A 13271-nucleotide genomic window follows, 5' to 3' on the forward strand; every position below is an offset into this window, starting at 1 on the left:
TTCAACACCTCAAATGCCGAATATAGGCCTAGTATGTCGTTTTTCGGTGCCTCAGATACCGGAATCTATTTTTCAGTGTTTAAAATGTCGAATACATATGCTAAATTTACAAATATACCGATATATTATCTATTTTAATAAATACGATGCTATTTATTGTCTATTTTTAGATTTTGCGCATTATATATCCGGACGCTACAAACGAATAGAAGGAAAGCAATCAGGCTTGATACAAAGGAAATGTAACTTGTATATTTTTACGTAGTAAGGTCTATCTTATTTCTTTATTTTTTATTTAATATTTATATCTGTTGATTTTTGACGTATTTTATAATTTCTATCATATCACTCTGGTACTAATCTCAATGTAAATTGACGGTCGTAATAAAACATGGGTTCTAATGCCTGGTGAAATTTTCGTGTTTCTTCTTCCCACACCATGACGTCCATGCGACGGCGCTGCGCCTAATGCCGCCTCTGAAGAACGGCTCGCCGAGGAAGGAGCTGGAGTAGGTGCCGCCGCCGTTGGGGAAGAGCGTGAGGAGGCAGACGACGGCGAGCACGAACCCCCACGCGTACCGGTCGTTGCCGAGCGGCGTGATCTCGTCCTGCGCGGGTATCACCTCCCCACCGCGGATGAAGGTGGCGAAGAGGCCCCACGCCAGGCACAGCAGCGCCGCCATGCCGCGCCCGAACAGCGCCTGCGCGATCCGGCCGCCCTCCAGCCTCCCGATCGGCAGCAGGTTCAGTGACGTCACGACGATGCCCAGGAGCCCCGCGAATGTGTAACGAACCCGGCAAGATTTTCCTATCCAGAGCTAGAACCGGTAAGAAAGGATAATAGGAGAGGGGAATTTTCACAGAAACTCAGCCCGGTTTCGGAGTTCTGTTCATTGTATTTTTGAGTTGTTCTTCTTGTCCAAGCAAGCGGTGTTATATATCCCACCGTTTTTGCCTAAGGCTTACAAGCAAGCTCCACGGAACGCAAGAGGCCCACCACAGAACTCACGCACAACACAAGAACTGGCCCAAGCCCATAGAGAACATAACACTCTCCCCTCCATAAGACACGGCTTGTCCTCAAGCCGGGGAAGAAGATGATAGACACTGCAGTTCAGCTGGATCGATCCATGTGGTCATATTGTCCGGAAGGCCGAGCCACTTGATGAGCAGACGAGGAGTAGTAGCAGCGCCTTTGCGTATCACCTTTCGCTCCAGAACAGCCTCTGGAATATGAGCAGCCTGCAACATAGCGATATCAGGGGGTAGTGATGAACTTACAGGGATATTGGGCCCAACAGCTTGCTTGAGGAGTGAGACATGCACAATAGGGTGAATCTGGCTTGATGATGGTAGTTGTAACTTGTATGCTACGGATCCCACTTTGGCTAGAATCTTGTAAGGGCTAAAGTAACGAAAAGCCAACTTCTGATTGGAGCGGTCTGCTACTGACGTCTGAATATACGGTTGGAGTTTCAAATAAACACTGTCCCCCACCTCAAATGAGCGCTCAGTTCTGTGGCGATCCGCTTGTTGCTTCATTCTATGCTGAGCACGGGAGAGTTGCTGTTGGAGAAGTTGTTGCATTATCTCACGTTCCTTAAGCCAGGAGGCAAGATCAGGTACAGTGCAGTCACTGGTCTGCATCACCCCAAAATCTCTGGGCTTTTTGCCATACATTACTTCAAAAGGTGTTGTAGCCAAAGAAGAGTGATAACAAGTATTGTACCAATATTCAGCGAGATAGAGCCAATGTGACCAGTTTTTTGGACATGCATGAACAGAGCATCGCAAATATGCCTCAAGACATTGATTAACCCGCTCGGTTTGTCCATCCGATTGAGGATGATAAGATGAACTCATACGGAGTTGGACATTTGCCAATTTAAAAAGCTCTTGCCAAAGAGTACTAGTAAAAATTCGATCTCAATCTGAAACTATGGCTTGAGGCAATCCATGCAATTTGAATATGTTTGTCATGTACAGTTTGGCAATGGAGAGTGCAGTAAAGGGGTGCTTCAATGGAATGAAATGAGCATATTTTGAGAATTTGTCTACCACAACCATAATAGTATCAAACTGAGCTAATTTTGGTAAACCTTCAATAAAATCCAAGGTGATCACTGACCAAGCTTGGTCTGGTATGGACAAGGGTTGGAGGAGTCCAAGATAGGCCACATGCTCAGTTTTTGCTTGTTGGCAGATTTGGCATTGGTGTACAAACTGTTTAATATGTGCTTTCATATTGGTCCAAGCAAACAACCTTTTAACTCTATGGTAAGTAGCAAAGAAACCTGAATGACCACCTAAGGCACTAGCATGTAATGCAGTTATAATATGCTGCTGGATTTCAGAATTGGAACCAACCCAAATTCTCCCTTTGAATCTTAAAACACTATCTTGCAAAGTGAAATCAGGATGAGAGCTACCAGGAAGAGATAATTGTGTTACCAGATCCTTGGAGAAAGGGTCATTGGAGTAGCTCTGAACAATAATTTCCAGCCAAGATGGTTTGCACATGGAGATAGCCACCACTTTAGAGTTAACAGTTGGAGGCTTCCTGGAAAGGGCATCAGCAACCTTGTTGTAAGTGCCCTGCTTATACTGAATCTGAAAATGGAGTCCCATTAATTTGGTGAGAGCTCTTTGTTGAAGAGGAGTATGAATTCTTTGTTCGGATAAGTGGATGGGGCTCTTATGGTCAGTCCTTATAATAAACTCAGACTGCTGAAGATATGGTCTCCAATGATCAATAACAAGCAAAATTGCTAAGCACTCTTTTTCATAGGCTGCCAAACCTTGATTCTTTGCACTGAGTGCTTTGCTGAGATATACTATTGGGTGGCCCTCTTGCATTAGGACAGCTCCAATGCCCATATCACTAGCATCTGTCTCAAGGACAAATGGTTTACTGAAATTTGGTAAAGCCAGAACAGGTGCTGATGTGAGTCTGTGTTTAAGCTCTTCAAAAGCTTGATCTACCACAGGCGTCCATACAAATATAGTGTTCTTTTTTAGTAGATCAGTGAGTGGCTTGCTAATTAATCCAAAGTCTTTGACAAACTTTCTATAATAACCAGCTAGTCCAAGGAAGCTTCTAAGCTCTTTCACTGATGTGGGACTAGGCCACTTTTGGACCTCAGCAATTTTATCCCCTGGTGATACACCCTTTTCTGAAATGATATGGCCCAGGTAGGATACTTGTTGTTTGGCAAATAAACACTTAGATAATTTGACCTTAAGGGAATGAGCTAACAACAGATCAAACACTTGCTTTACATCTTGAATGTGTTGTTTGCTCAGAAAGCAGATGTCGGAGAGTGAACTCCTGTCGCAGGGATCCCGAGAGACCCCTTTTTAGAGATTCGGCCGGGGGGATGATCCTGGAAAAACTTGTTTGGGAAATAAGCGGGAACGGAAATAAATGCGATGGCTGGCGGGAGACGATCACCCTAATGCAAGAAAAAGTGGGTACGCCGGGTTTTAGACAGGTTCGGGCCGCACGGAGGCGTAACACCCTACTCCTGTATGAACACTATATTTATCCTTGAAGGGAATTCTTCAAGGAGGTATCTGGTTCTAAGGGGAGAGCTGTTTACAAAGAGCTTGAGGCTCTTATGTTCTAGTTTAACTTGAGCTGGTTCGAGTGTCTGTCGATCTATCTTTGGCCTGGTTCGTCAGAGATTGTTGGTCGTCTGGTGGTCGGGGGCCTTTTTTTCCTTGCTTTTAGTGTTCTCCATCCTTTCCTTTTATAGGCGCGCCGACCCCAACATATCCTGAATGGGAAAGAGGGGACGCGAATGCCAAGGTGCCACGGAGAAAGGCGTAATCATTTCATTTTGGCGAAGTGACAGGGGCGGTGGAGAAATGCGGCGCGCATTCGACCACCAGCCGCTGCGGAAGCCTCGGGGCGCCCTAAAAGGGGCCCACCGGTCAGCCTCAGAGGTGCCCAGTGCGCCCACCCTGTCTTGTTCTTCTGCCAGGGCAGGGTGGCAGGCGGAGTGCTTCGATTCTGGCAACGTTATCCCGAGACACCTGGATGAAACGGGACGGGACCCGTGCATTTAATGGACCCACGGCCCCCTGCTAGTGCATGGCAGGGTCTGACACTGGGGCGTGGGCAGCTGAGAATGTCAGGATGTCAGGATGTCAGACCGCGCGTGCCTATTAAATGCGGCATTGGGCCTTTGACTGGATGACACCCTGACGACGGGACCCTTCGGGTCGTTGAATGATCTTGCGCGAACCTTCGGGGCACCGAGTCCTCGGGGGCTGCCACGTGCAGCCCCGAGCACTCTCTCCCGAGTACTGCGGTGGGACCTTCGGGGCACCGAGTCCTCGGGGGCTGCCACGTGCAGCCCCGAGCACTCTCTCCCGAGCACTTCGGTGGGACCTTCGGGGCACCGAGTCCTCGGGGGCTGCCACGTGCAGCCCCGAGCACTCTCTCCCGAGCACTTCGGTGGGACCTTCGGGGCACCGGGTCCTCGGGGGATGCCACGTGCAGCCCCGAGCACTCTCTCCCGAGCACTTTGGTGGGGCCTTCGGGGCACCGGGTCCTCGGGGGCTGCCACGTGCAGCCCCGAGCACTCTCTCCCGAGCACTTTGGTGGGGCCTTCGGGGCACCGGGTCCTCGGGGGCTGCCACGTGCAGCCCCGAGCACTCTCTCCCGAGCACTTCGGTGGGACCTTCGGGGCACCGAGTCCTCGGGGGCTGCCACGTGCAGCCCCGAGCACTCTCTCCCGAGCACTTCGGTCTTAGTATTTGGACCCTGCAGATCATCGGGGAACTAGGGTGCTCGGGAACCAGAGGCGGCGGCCCCGAGCACCTTCTCCCGGGACTTAGCTTTTTCTTACCTCGCAGGGTGGTGACAGGTGGTGGATAGCCGGCCTGGCCTCGGGACTTAGGGACCCCTGGTTCTGAATATACCGACAGTAGCCCCCGGGCCCGTTGGTAGCCGATGGGACGGAGACTGCGAATGGGCCCTTCGTCGCGACCGAGGCCAAGGCTAGCGCGGACGCCATGTGGCAAGCTTTCGAGAGGTGGCCCTTGCGGACCTAGACCTCAAGTACGTTCCAACGGGAAAATGAGTGGACGCGTGTCCACACAACTTCCGAAGGGTATGATAACCATACGGGCGGCACGCGCGGTCGCCGCGCAGATCGAGGAAAATACGTCTGGCAACCGCTGACATAGCGCGATCGGCGGGAGATTCGTCTGACAGTTGCGTCGATCGAGGCGACGCTTCGCCAAGCGAACCGTCTAGGGCGGCAGTTTTCGAATTTTTGAGATATAAAAGGGGGAACGGATCGGTCCGTTTCCCCTTTTTACGCTCTCTTGCACTTGCGCTCCTGCCTTCTTGGTGCTCCGAGGCCCTCAGGAAAATCCCAGGCGACCGGAGCATTCTCCCTTCTCCCTCTTCTCCACCAAAAAACACCTTCCACCCTGTTGAGATGACGAGGGTTGGAGGAGGACGCCGGGATAGGACTTCGGACAGCATCTTGCCGGAGTCTCGTCTGAGGAACGAGGAGGCGGCGGATAAGATTAGGAAGCTGTTGGTACCGGAGGGTCAGGAAGGTGCCGTGGTGGTGAGGCCGGCGACTCTGACGCCGGCGACGACCGTCCCTGGGCGGACCGTTCTCTTCACCTCTTTCGTGGCGGCGGGGCTAGTGCCGCCGTTCTCCGCCTTCTTTCTGCAAGTTTTGGAGACGTACGGCATACAAATGGCGCACCTAAGCCCTAATTCCGTCGTGGCGTTGGCGGTCTTCGCGCATCTCTGCGAAATGTTCGTGGGGGTGATGCCGTCGGCGACGCTGCTTCGCCATTTCTTCGTTCTCCGGCCGGTGGGGAAGAAGAGGGGGCACTCCACGGCGGACGTCGCGGGGTGCTGCAACCTTCGGCTCCGGGAAGGCCTGGGGGATCATTACATTCCCCAGGTGCTGCGCAGCAAGTGGGAGGAGTGACGGCGGGACTGGTTCTTCGTCGACATCGACCCCCACGAGCGCCTCGAATTGCCAGAGAGGGCGGCGGAACCTCGGCGATCGACGTGGGAGGCGCCGCCGCCAGAAGACGCGAGGCTGAAGCCGGTGCTGGAGCGCATCTTGGAGCTGCGCGAGTCCGGGCTGACCTCAGTCATGGTGGTTGTGGACTTTCTGCGTCGTCGGTTGGCACCCTTGCGAGAGCGGGCCCGACCAAGCTGGTTCTACACCGGGCCGGAGGACATCACCAGGACCCAGATTGGCGCGAGCTGGGATCTGGGGCAGGCGGAGCTGCGAGGGATGACCCGAGTGATCACCGGGACGGAGGACATGAGCCGGGCGGAGCTCCCGTGGCCGGAGATGGCGCTCTGCGCCAATCTCAACCGGGTGGCCATCATGGCGGGGCTGCCGGAGTTCGATGCCCAGGGGCCCGTGGACCGGCCACGAAGCCGGAGTCCCGAGGCCTCCGACCTCCCCGGCCTGGAGGAACTTCTTGGCGAGGAGGTCGCTGGTAGTTCGGCGCGGGCTGGCGATGGGGCCGCCGCAAGCAGCAGCCGCCGTGCCGGAGAGGAGGGCGCCACTGAAGTTGTTGAAGAGTTGGCGCCGGGAGACCGAGGAAAGCGACCCCGGGCCTTGATCCTAGTGCCGGATTCTCCGCCGTCGCCGACGGCAGCGGCGGCATTTCCGGTGCTGGAGCCGCGCCTGGTGCGGATGGGGCCTGCATCGGCGCCCAGGAGGAGGCCCGTGCGGCAGCCGCGCGGGAGCAGAAGCTCCTAGAAGACATCCGCGCGGAAGCCGCTCGGGAACGAGAAACTCTGAAGACCGCGCGGGCAGAAGCCGCGCGGGAACGAGAAGACGCCGCCCGCTTGGCCGAGGCGTCGAGGCAGCAAGCTGCCGAGGCCCTTGCCAGGATGGGGCAGGCGCAGGAGAGGGAGGTGGCAGTCGCAGCCTGGGAGCATGCTGCGGAGGAGCGGCAAGCCGAGCTGACCCGCCGGGAGGGCGCGACCGAGAAGACGCGCGCCGACATCCAGCGCTGGGAAGACGACCTCCGGAAGATCAGAGAAGAAATCAAGCGCTGGGAAGAGGAAGTCTCCATCCGGGAAGTAGACAATGAGCTATCGGCGTCTGAACTCGGTGCCCGGGAGGATTCGGTGGTCCAGCAGGAGGAAGTGCTGGCCCGGCGGGAGAATGAGCTGAGTCGCCGAGAAGGCGAACTGAGTCGCCGAGAGGGCGAAGCTGCTGCTGCGGTGGCCGCCGCGGCTACCAGGGCGGAAGAGAATGCGAAGCACGAGGCGGAACTGGCCGCCCGTGAGCGCGCCTTGTCCGAGATGGTGGCCAAGGCGAAGCAGGCTGCCGTCCCCGCCGCAGCTGGCGGTTCTTCTGGTCCGGCCAGGGACCAGGGACTCGAGGCACAGCTGCGGGCCGCCAAGGAGAAGCTCGAAACCGCCTTTGTCTCGCGGGTCAACCTTGAGCATATGCTGGAGGACATCCTCCGGCGGATGCGACGGGCCGTGGAGAAGGGTGGTCTCGGACGGCTTGTCGACGACAAGAAGGGCGACGGCCCCGCACGACAAGTGTTGGGGCTGCAGCAGGTCTGCGAGCGCCTCGAGACCCTGCCCTGGGCAGTTCAGGAACTTGCCGCCCGGGAGGGACGTGGCTTGGCACGTGCCGTGGCCGAGCACGTCCTGGCCTGCTACCGAAGCAGGGACCCGAACTTTCCATTGGAGCCGGCGCGGGAGGGAGTAGTCGAGGCTGAGGAGGAGGCCGCCCGGGCAGCGGTTAGGAGTACCGCCTCCGTGGTGGCGGCCGGCTTCAGGCGAGAGGTGCCGCCGCCGCCAGCCCCCGGGGACGACTCGAAGGATTCAGCCGACGCCTCTGCCGCCGACTAGGCCTTCTGTGCCCTCTTTTCTTTTGTTGTAGATGTAGGAGTGAATATTAGGAGTGAACCCTTAGAAAATGCCTTGTATATGTCTTGTGAATATAATGGCAGCTTTTCCTTGGGCTCGCAACTCCAATTTCTCTGTGTGTTTGATGTTTCTTCTGGTGCTCTGCCTGGAAGTCCCGGGGAGTACTCAGTCGGGCCGTTCCCGACCTTCCCATCCCCGAGAAATGAAGTTGTTCCGGTCGCTGGCGTTGGCGCAGCCAGCCCTCAAGCTCTCGCGAGTCCGCACTGCCTAGGTTAAGAAACGAAGACACAGACTCTCTTGCCCGGGAGATAGATCGATCCTGCTCGGAACACGCCGTGCCTAATGAACACTTTTTCACTTTGCGACCACTCAGTTAGTAGAAGGGAGACGTGTGCGGGCGAGAATGTGACCAAGAGTCCTCGCGGTCCGGTGGTGCCCGGGCTTGAAACGGGCCGGACCGAGCACTGACAGCCTGCCCCCGAGACCTGAGCTCCGGACTACCCGAGTAGCTCGAGCGATAGGATTACCCAGGGTACCCGAGGACTCGGTAGTGCTCGGGGTCCATAAAAGCAGACCGAACACCACGATGACCACGAAGGGCTTCGGTCAGACATTATCGCAAGCACGGTACTCCTTTCTACAAACTGCTATGTCGTTCTGGGAAAAAGTAGACACGCGGCAGGGTTTTTGCGTGCAAGGAGACCACCTCGCCGAACAGATTAAAGCGCGAGAGCCCCCGAGAATGACTCGGGAACATAAATTTACTGAAAGCAGACTTGTCTGAATATAACCACTCACCGGACAGCTGTCGGCCTTCCGGCCAACCGATCCAGGAGGGGTGTGCTTCCGAGCTCGGGGGCCCGGGGACTTGATTCTTTCAACGGAGCGCCCGAGGGCCCAGAGGCATACGAGGCTCCTAGGGTCGGGTGGCCTCGACCACCCAAGCCTAAGTGGTAGGACCACCCGAAGACCCTTGGGGCCGACCAGAGACCGGGGCATTGAAGCCCTCGCGGCCGAACTGCTTGTGATTGCCAGCCTGTGACTTGAGAGAGAATATAGAATTTCTTTGTCTGGTGCGCTCTGTTAGTGCGGTACTTGCTATAGACTGTTCTCGTTTTTGACCCGAGACCTCTCGAATACCCAAACCGGCGAACAAGAGCGGACAGAGGCATAACCTAGAGGTCCTATGGTTCGGTGGCGTCCGGGTATGACAGACCAGACCGAGCACCGACAGCCCGCTCCGAGGGCCCGAGCTCCGGACTACTCGAGCAGCTCGAGCGATTGGATTACCCAGAGCACCCCGAAACTTGGTAGTGCCCGGGAGCCTGCCACGACACCGAACACCACAGCCTACCATGCCGGACGTAGGTCAGCGGCGACTGCTCGCATGCATACCGATCGGGATTCTTTTGTCAGCGGGAAAAAAGAGAGAGCGAACTTTTTCTCGCACAACCGAGCTCCTCACCAGACATATTAAACATACGGAATCCAGAAAAAGTATTTTGATATAGCGATTGCTTATTGAAAAACTTAATGTGCAATATTTACAAGGTTGGGTGACATCGACTTACCCCATGGGGCGAAGCCTTCAGACTGCTCGGGCGGGGAGAAGCCCCCGGCCTTACAAACCTGAACCGCGAGCACGACCATCTACGGGTAGAAGTGTCGAAGATGCTCGATGTTCCACGGATTCGGGAGTGGCTGTCCTTCCTCCGTCGCCAATCTGAAAGACCCCTACCTGGCGCGCCAGCTGTCGGAGAGTGAACTCCTGTCGCAGGGATCCCGAGAGACCCCTTTTTAGAGATTCGGCCGGGGGGATGATCCTGGAAAAACTTGTTTGGGAAATAAGCGGGAACGGAAATAAATGCGATGGCTGGCGGGAGACGATCACCCTAATGCAAGAAAAAGTGGGTACGCCGGGTTTTAGACAGGTTCGGGCCGCACGGAGGCGTAACACCCTACTCCTGTATGAACACTATATTTATCCTTGAAGGGAATTCTTCAAGGAGGTATCTGGTTCTAAGGGGAGAGCTGTTTACAAAGAGCTTGAGGCTCTTATGTTCTAGTTTAACTTGAGCTGGTTCGAGTGTCTGTCGATCTATCTTTGGCCTGGTTCGTCAGAGATTGTTGGTCGTCTGGTGGTCGGGGGCCTTTTTTTCCTTGCTTTTAGTGTTCTCCATCCTTTCCTTTTATAGGCGCGCCGACCCCAACATATCCTGAATGGGAAAGAGGGGACGCGAATGCCAAGGTGCCACGGAGAAAGGCGTAATCATTTCATTTTGGCGAAGTGACAGGGGCGGTGGAGAAATGCGGCGCGCATTCGACCACCAGCCGCTGCGGAAGCCTCGGGGCGCCCTAAAAGGGGCCCACCGGTCAGCCTCAGAGGTGCCCAGTGCGCCCACCCTGTCTTGTTCTTCTGCCAGGGCAGGGTGGCAGGCGGAGTGCTTCGATTCTGGCAACGTTATCCCGAGGCACCTGGATGAAACGGGACGGGACCCGTGCATTTAATGGACCCACGGCCCCCTGCTAGTGCATGGCAGGGTCTGACACTGGGGCGTGGGCAGCTGAGAATGTCAGGATGTCAGGATGTCAGACCGCGCGTGCCTATTAAATGCGGCATTGGGCCTTTGACTGGATGACACCCTGACGACGGGACCCTTCGGGTCGTTGAATGATCTTGCGCGAACCTTCGGGGCACCGAGTCCTCGGGGGCTGCCACGTGCAGCCCCGAACACTCTCTCCCGAGTACTGCGGTGGGACCTTCGGGGCACCGAGTCCTCGGGGGCTGCCACGTGCAGCCCCGAGCACTTTCTCCCGAGCACTTCGGTGGGACCTTCGGGGCACCGAGTCCTCGGGGGCTGCCACGTGCAGCCCCGAGCACTCTCTCCCGAGCACTTCGGTGGGACCTTCGGGGCACCGAGTTCTCGGGGGATGCCACGTGCAGCCCCGAGCACTCTCTCCCGAGCACTTTGGTGGGGCCTTCGGGGCACCGGGTCCTCGGGGGCTGCCACGTGCAGCCCCGAGCACTTCGGTGGGACCTTCGGGGTACCGAGTCCTCGGGGGCTGCCACGTGCAGCCCCGAGCACTCTCTCCCGAGCACTTCGGTCTTATTATTTGGACCCTGCAGATCATCGGGGAACTAGGGTGCTCGGGAACCAGAGGCGGCGGCCCCGAGCACCTTCTCCCGGGACTTAGCTTTTTCTTACCTCGCAGGGTGGTGACATGTGGTGGATAGCCGGCCTGGCCTCGGGACTTAGGGACCCCTGGTTCTGAATATACCGACAGCAGACTTTGTTTTCGAGCCTCTAATTCCAATTTCCTGAGATTTGGCATTCTTCTCCCGGAATGGTGAAAGCGCCCAACTCATAATTGGTAAATTTGCGGGTTCAATTCCTGCTGGATGCACGCGAACGGGAACGTTCCATAAGTCTATTGGAACTTTGAAGTGTTGGACTGTAAATGAGGATATCATCTATAAAAACCAATACATATTTTCTTAGCAAGGGTCCCAAGATCTCATTCATGGCACATTGGAAAGTAGCAGGTGCATTGCATAGACCAAAAGGCATCACTCTAAATTCAAAATGCCCTTGGTGAGTTTGGAAAGCTGTTTTCAGCTCATCTGATTCTTGCAGCCAAAATTGATGGTAGCCTGCTCTCAGATCCAATTTGGTGAACCAAACTGCCCCTGCTAGTTCATCCAATAATTCATCTACTATGGGGAGGGGAAATTTGTTCTTAATGGTGATGGCATTCAAATGTCTATAATCCACACAAAATCTCCACCCTCCATCTTTCTTCTTAACCAAAAGAACAGGTGAAGAAAATGGACTGTTACTAGGTTTGATGAGGCCAGACTGCAGCATTTCTTGCACTTGATTCTCAATTTCAGTTTTCTGAGCTGGATTGTGCCGATAAGGCCTGACATAAACTGGCTGTGTAACTGGAAGTAAAGGAATGCTATGATCCCAAGGTCTGTGTGGAGGTAGATCATGAGGTTCTTCAAACAAGGTAGAGTATGCAGTGATAAGATCTTGCATAGATGCAGGAATATTTTCTGAAAGCTGGTCAGATGCCAAACAAAGTTGAACCACATGATGGATGGCATTCTTTTGCAAAAGTTTGTGTAACTGTGAGGGGAACAAAAGAGCACAAGTGTTCAGATTTGGTGTGACACCTTGAAGAGAAATCATGTGATCCTTGTAGAAGAATGACACGCGCTTCTTGTCCCACTCATGGATCATGGGGCTATGTGCCTCTAACCAATCCATGCCAATAATAAGATCATAAGAGTCCAAGGGTAAAATTCTGAAATCAGTTTGAAAGGAGTGACCCTGCACCCACCAGTCACATTGAGGGATCAACTGATTGCACTTGAGAATCTCCCCATTGGCTACTTTGACAGAAGAGGATGGAATCTCAATCTGGGGTCTGTGCAGTTTAACAGCAACAGTGTCACTGATAAAACTATGAGTGCTACCTGAATCAAGCAACATTAGAACCTCTTGATCATCAATGAGCCCCCAAAGTCTAATTGATTTAGGGCCTTCAACTCCAGTCAAAGCCACAACAGAAATGGCCATAAGAGAGTCCTCAGTGTTTTCATCAGTTTGAATGTCACTGGAATGCTGATCACCCCCTCGAAATAATTCCCATAATTCCTCTACAACATGCAGTTGAACTGTAGCAGCACATTTATGCCCGGGTATCCATCTTTCACCACACTTGAAGCAAAGACCCTTTGATTTCCTGTATGCTCGAAGAGAGGCCAACTTATCATCAGGAGGCATTTTGTCTGTTGCTCTGCTTATCTCTGCAGCACGCCTGTCAGGAGATGTGCCATCCAAAATTTGCCGTCCAGGAGCAGAGGGCAACTGGAATGGTAGCATGAGTTTGTTCCCAGCCTTTATGCTGGAGGATGTATCAGTACGAAGACGAAGAGGAACAGGGACTCCCTCTTGGATTGTTGTCAAGGAATATGCAGTATCCAAATCACGAGGACGATGCAAAATAATCATACTGCGAATATCCTCTCGCAGGCCATCCACAAAACGTGTGGTGAAGAAAACTGGGTCATAAGCAGGGTTGTGTGCTAGAATTTGATTCATGAGAGGTTCAAATTGGGACATATAATCAGCAACAGAACTGACCTGCTTGACCTCAAATAGATGACAAATGAGTTCCTGATACTGATTGCGACCAAAACGATCAACCAATCTGGTGCAGAGATCATGCCATGAAGAGAATTCTCTCTGAGCTTGCAACCACAAGATAGCTTGTCCAGTGAAATGATATGTTGCCAATTTGACCCAGAAATCCACTGGAATCCCATAAACTCCAAAATAATCTTCACATTTCTGCTTCCAAAAGTGAGGTGCCTCGCCATCAA

The 13271-nt window shown here is 54.1% G+C and overlaps 1 protein-coding gene across 1 annotated transcript in view; it reads right to left on the reverse strand.

Annotated features, from left to right (window-relative positions):
* Positions 1-398: 398 nt before the first annotated feature.
* Positions 399-13271, reverse strand: part of LOC133914565 (probable zinc metalloprotease EGY3, chloroplastic) — a 29531-nt gene continuing 16658 nt past the window's right edge. The window contains exon 4 of the mRNA XM_062357650.1: positions 399-783. Within this exon, the coding sequence (XP_062213634.1) occupies positions 399-783 (385 nt within the window). The remainder of the gene's footprint in view (positions 784-13271) is intronic.

Source organism: Phragmites australis, chromosome 4 (assembly GCF_958298935.1).
Source record: "Phragmites australis chromosome 4, lpPhrAust1.1, whole genome shotgun sequence".
Classification (NCBI taxonomy): Eukaryota; Viridiplantae; Streptophyta; class Magnoliopsida; order Poales; family Poaceae; genus Phragmites; species Phragmites australis.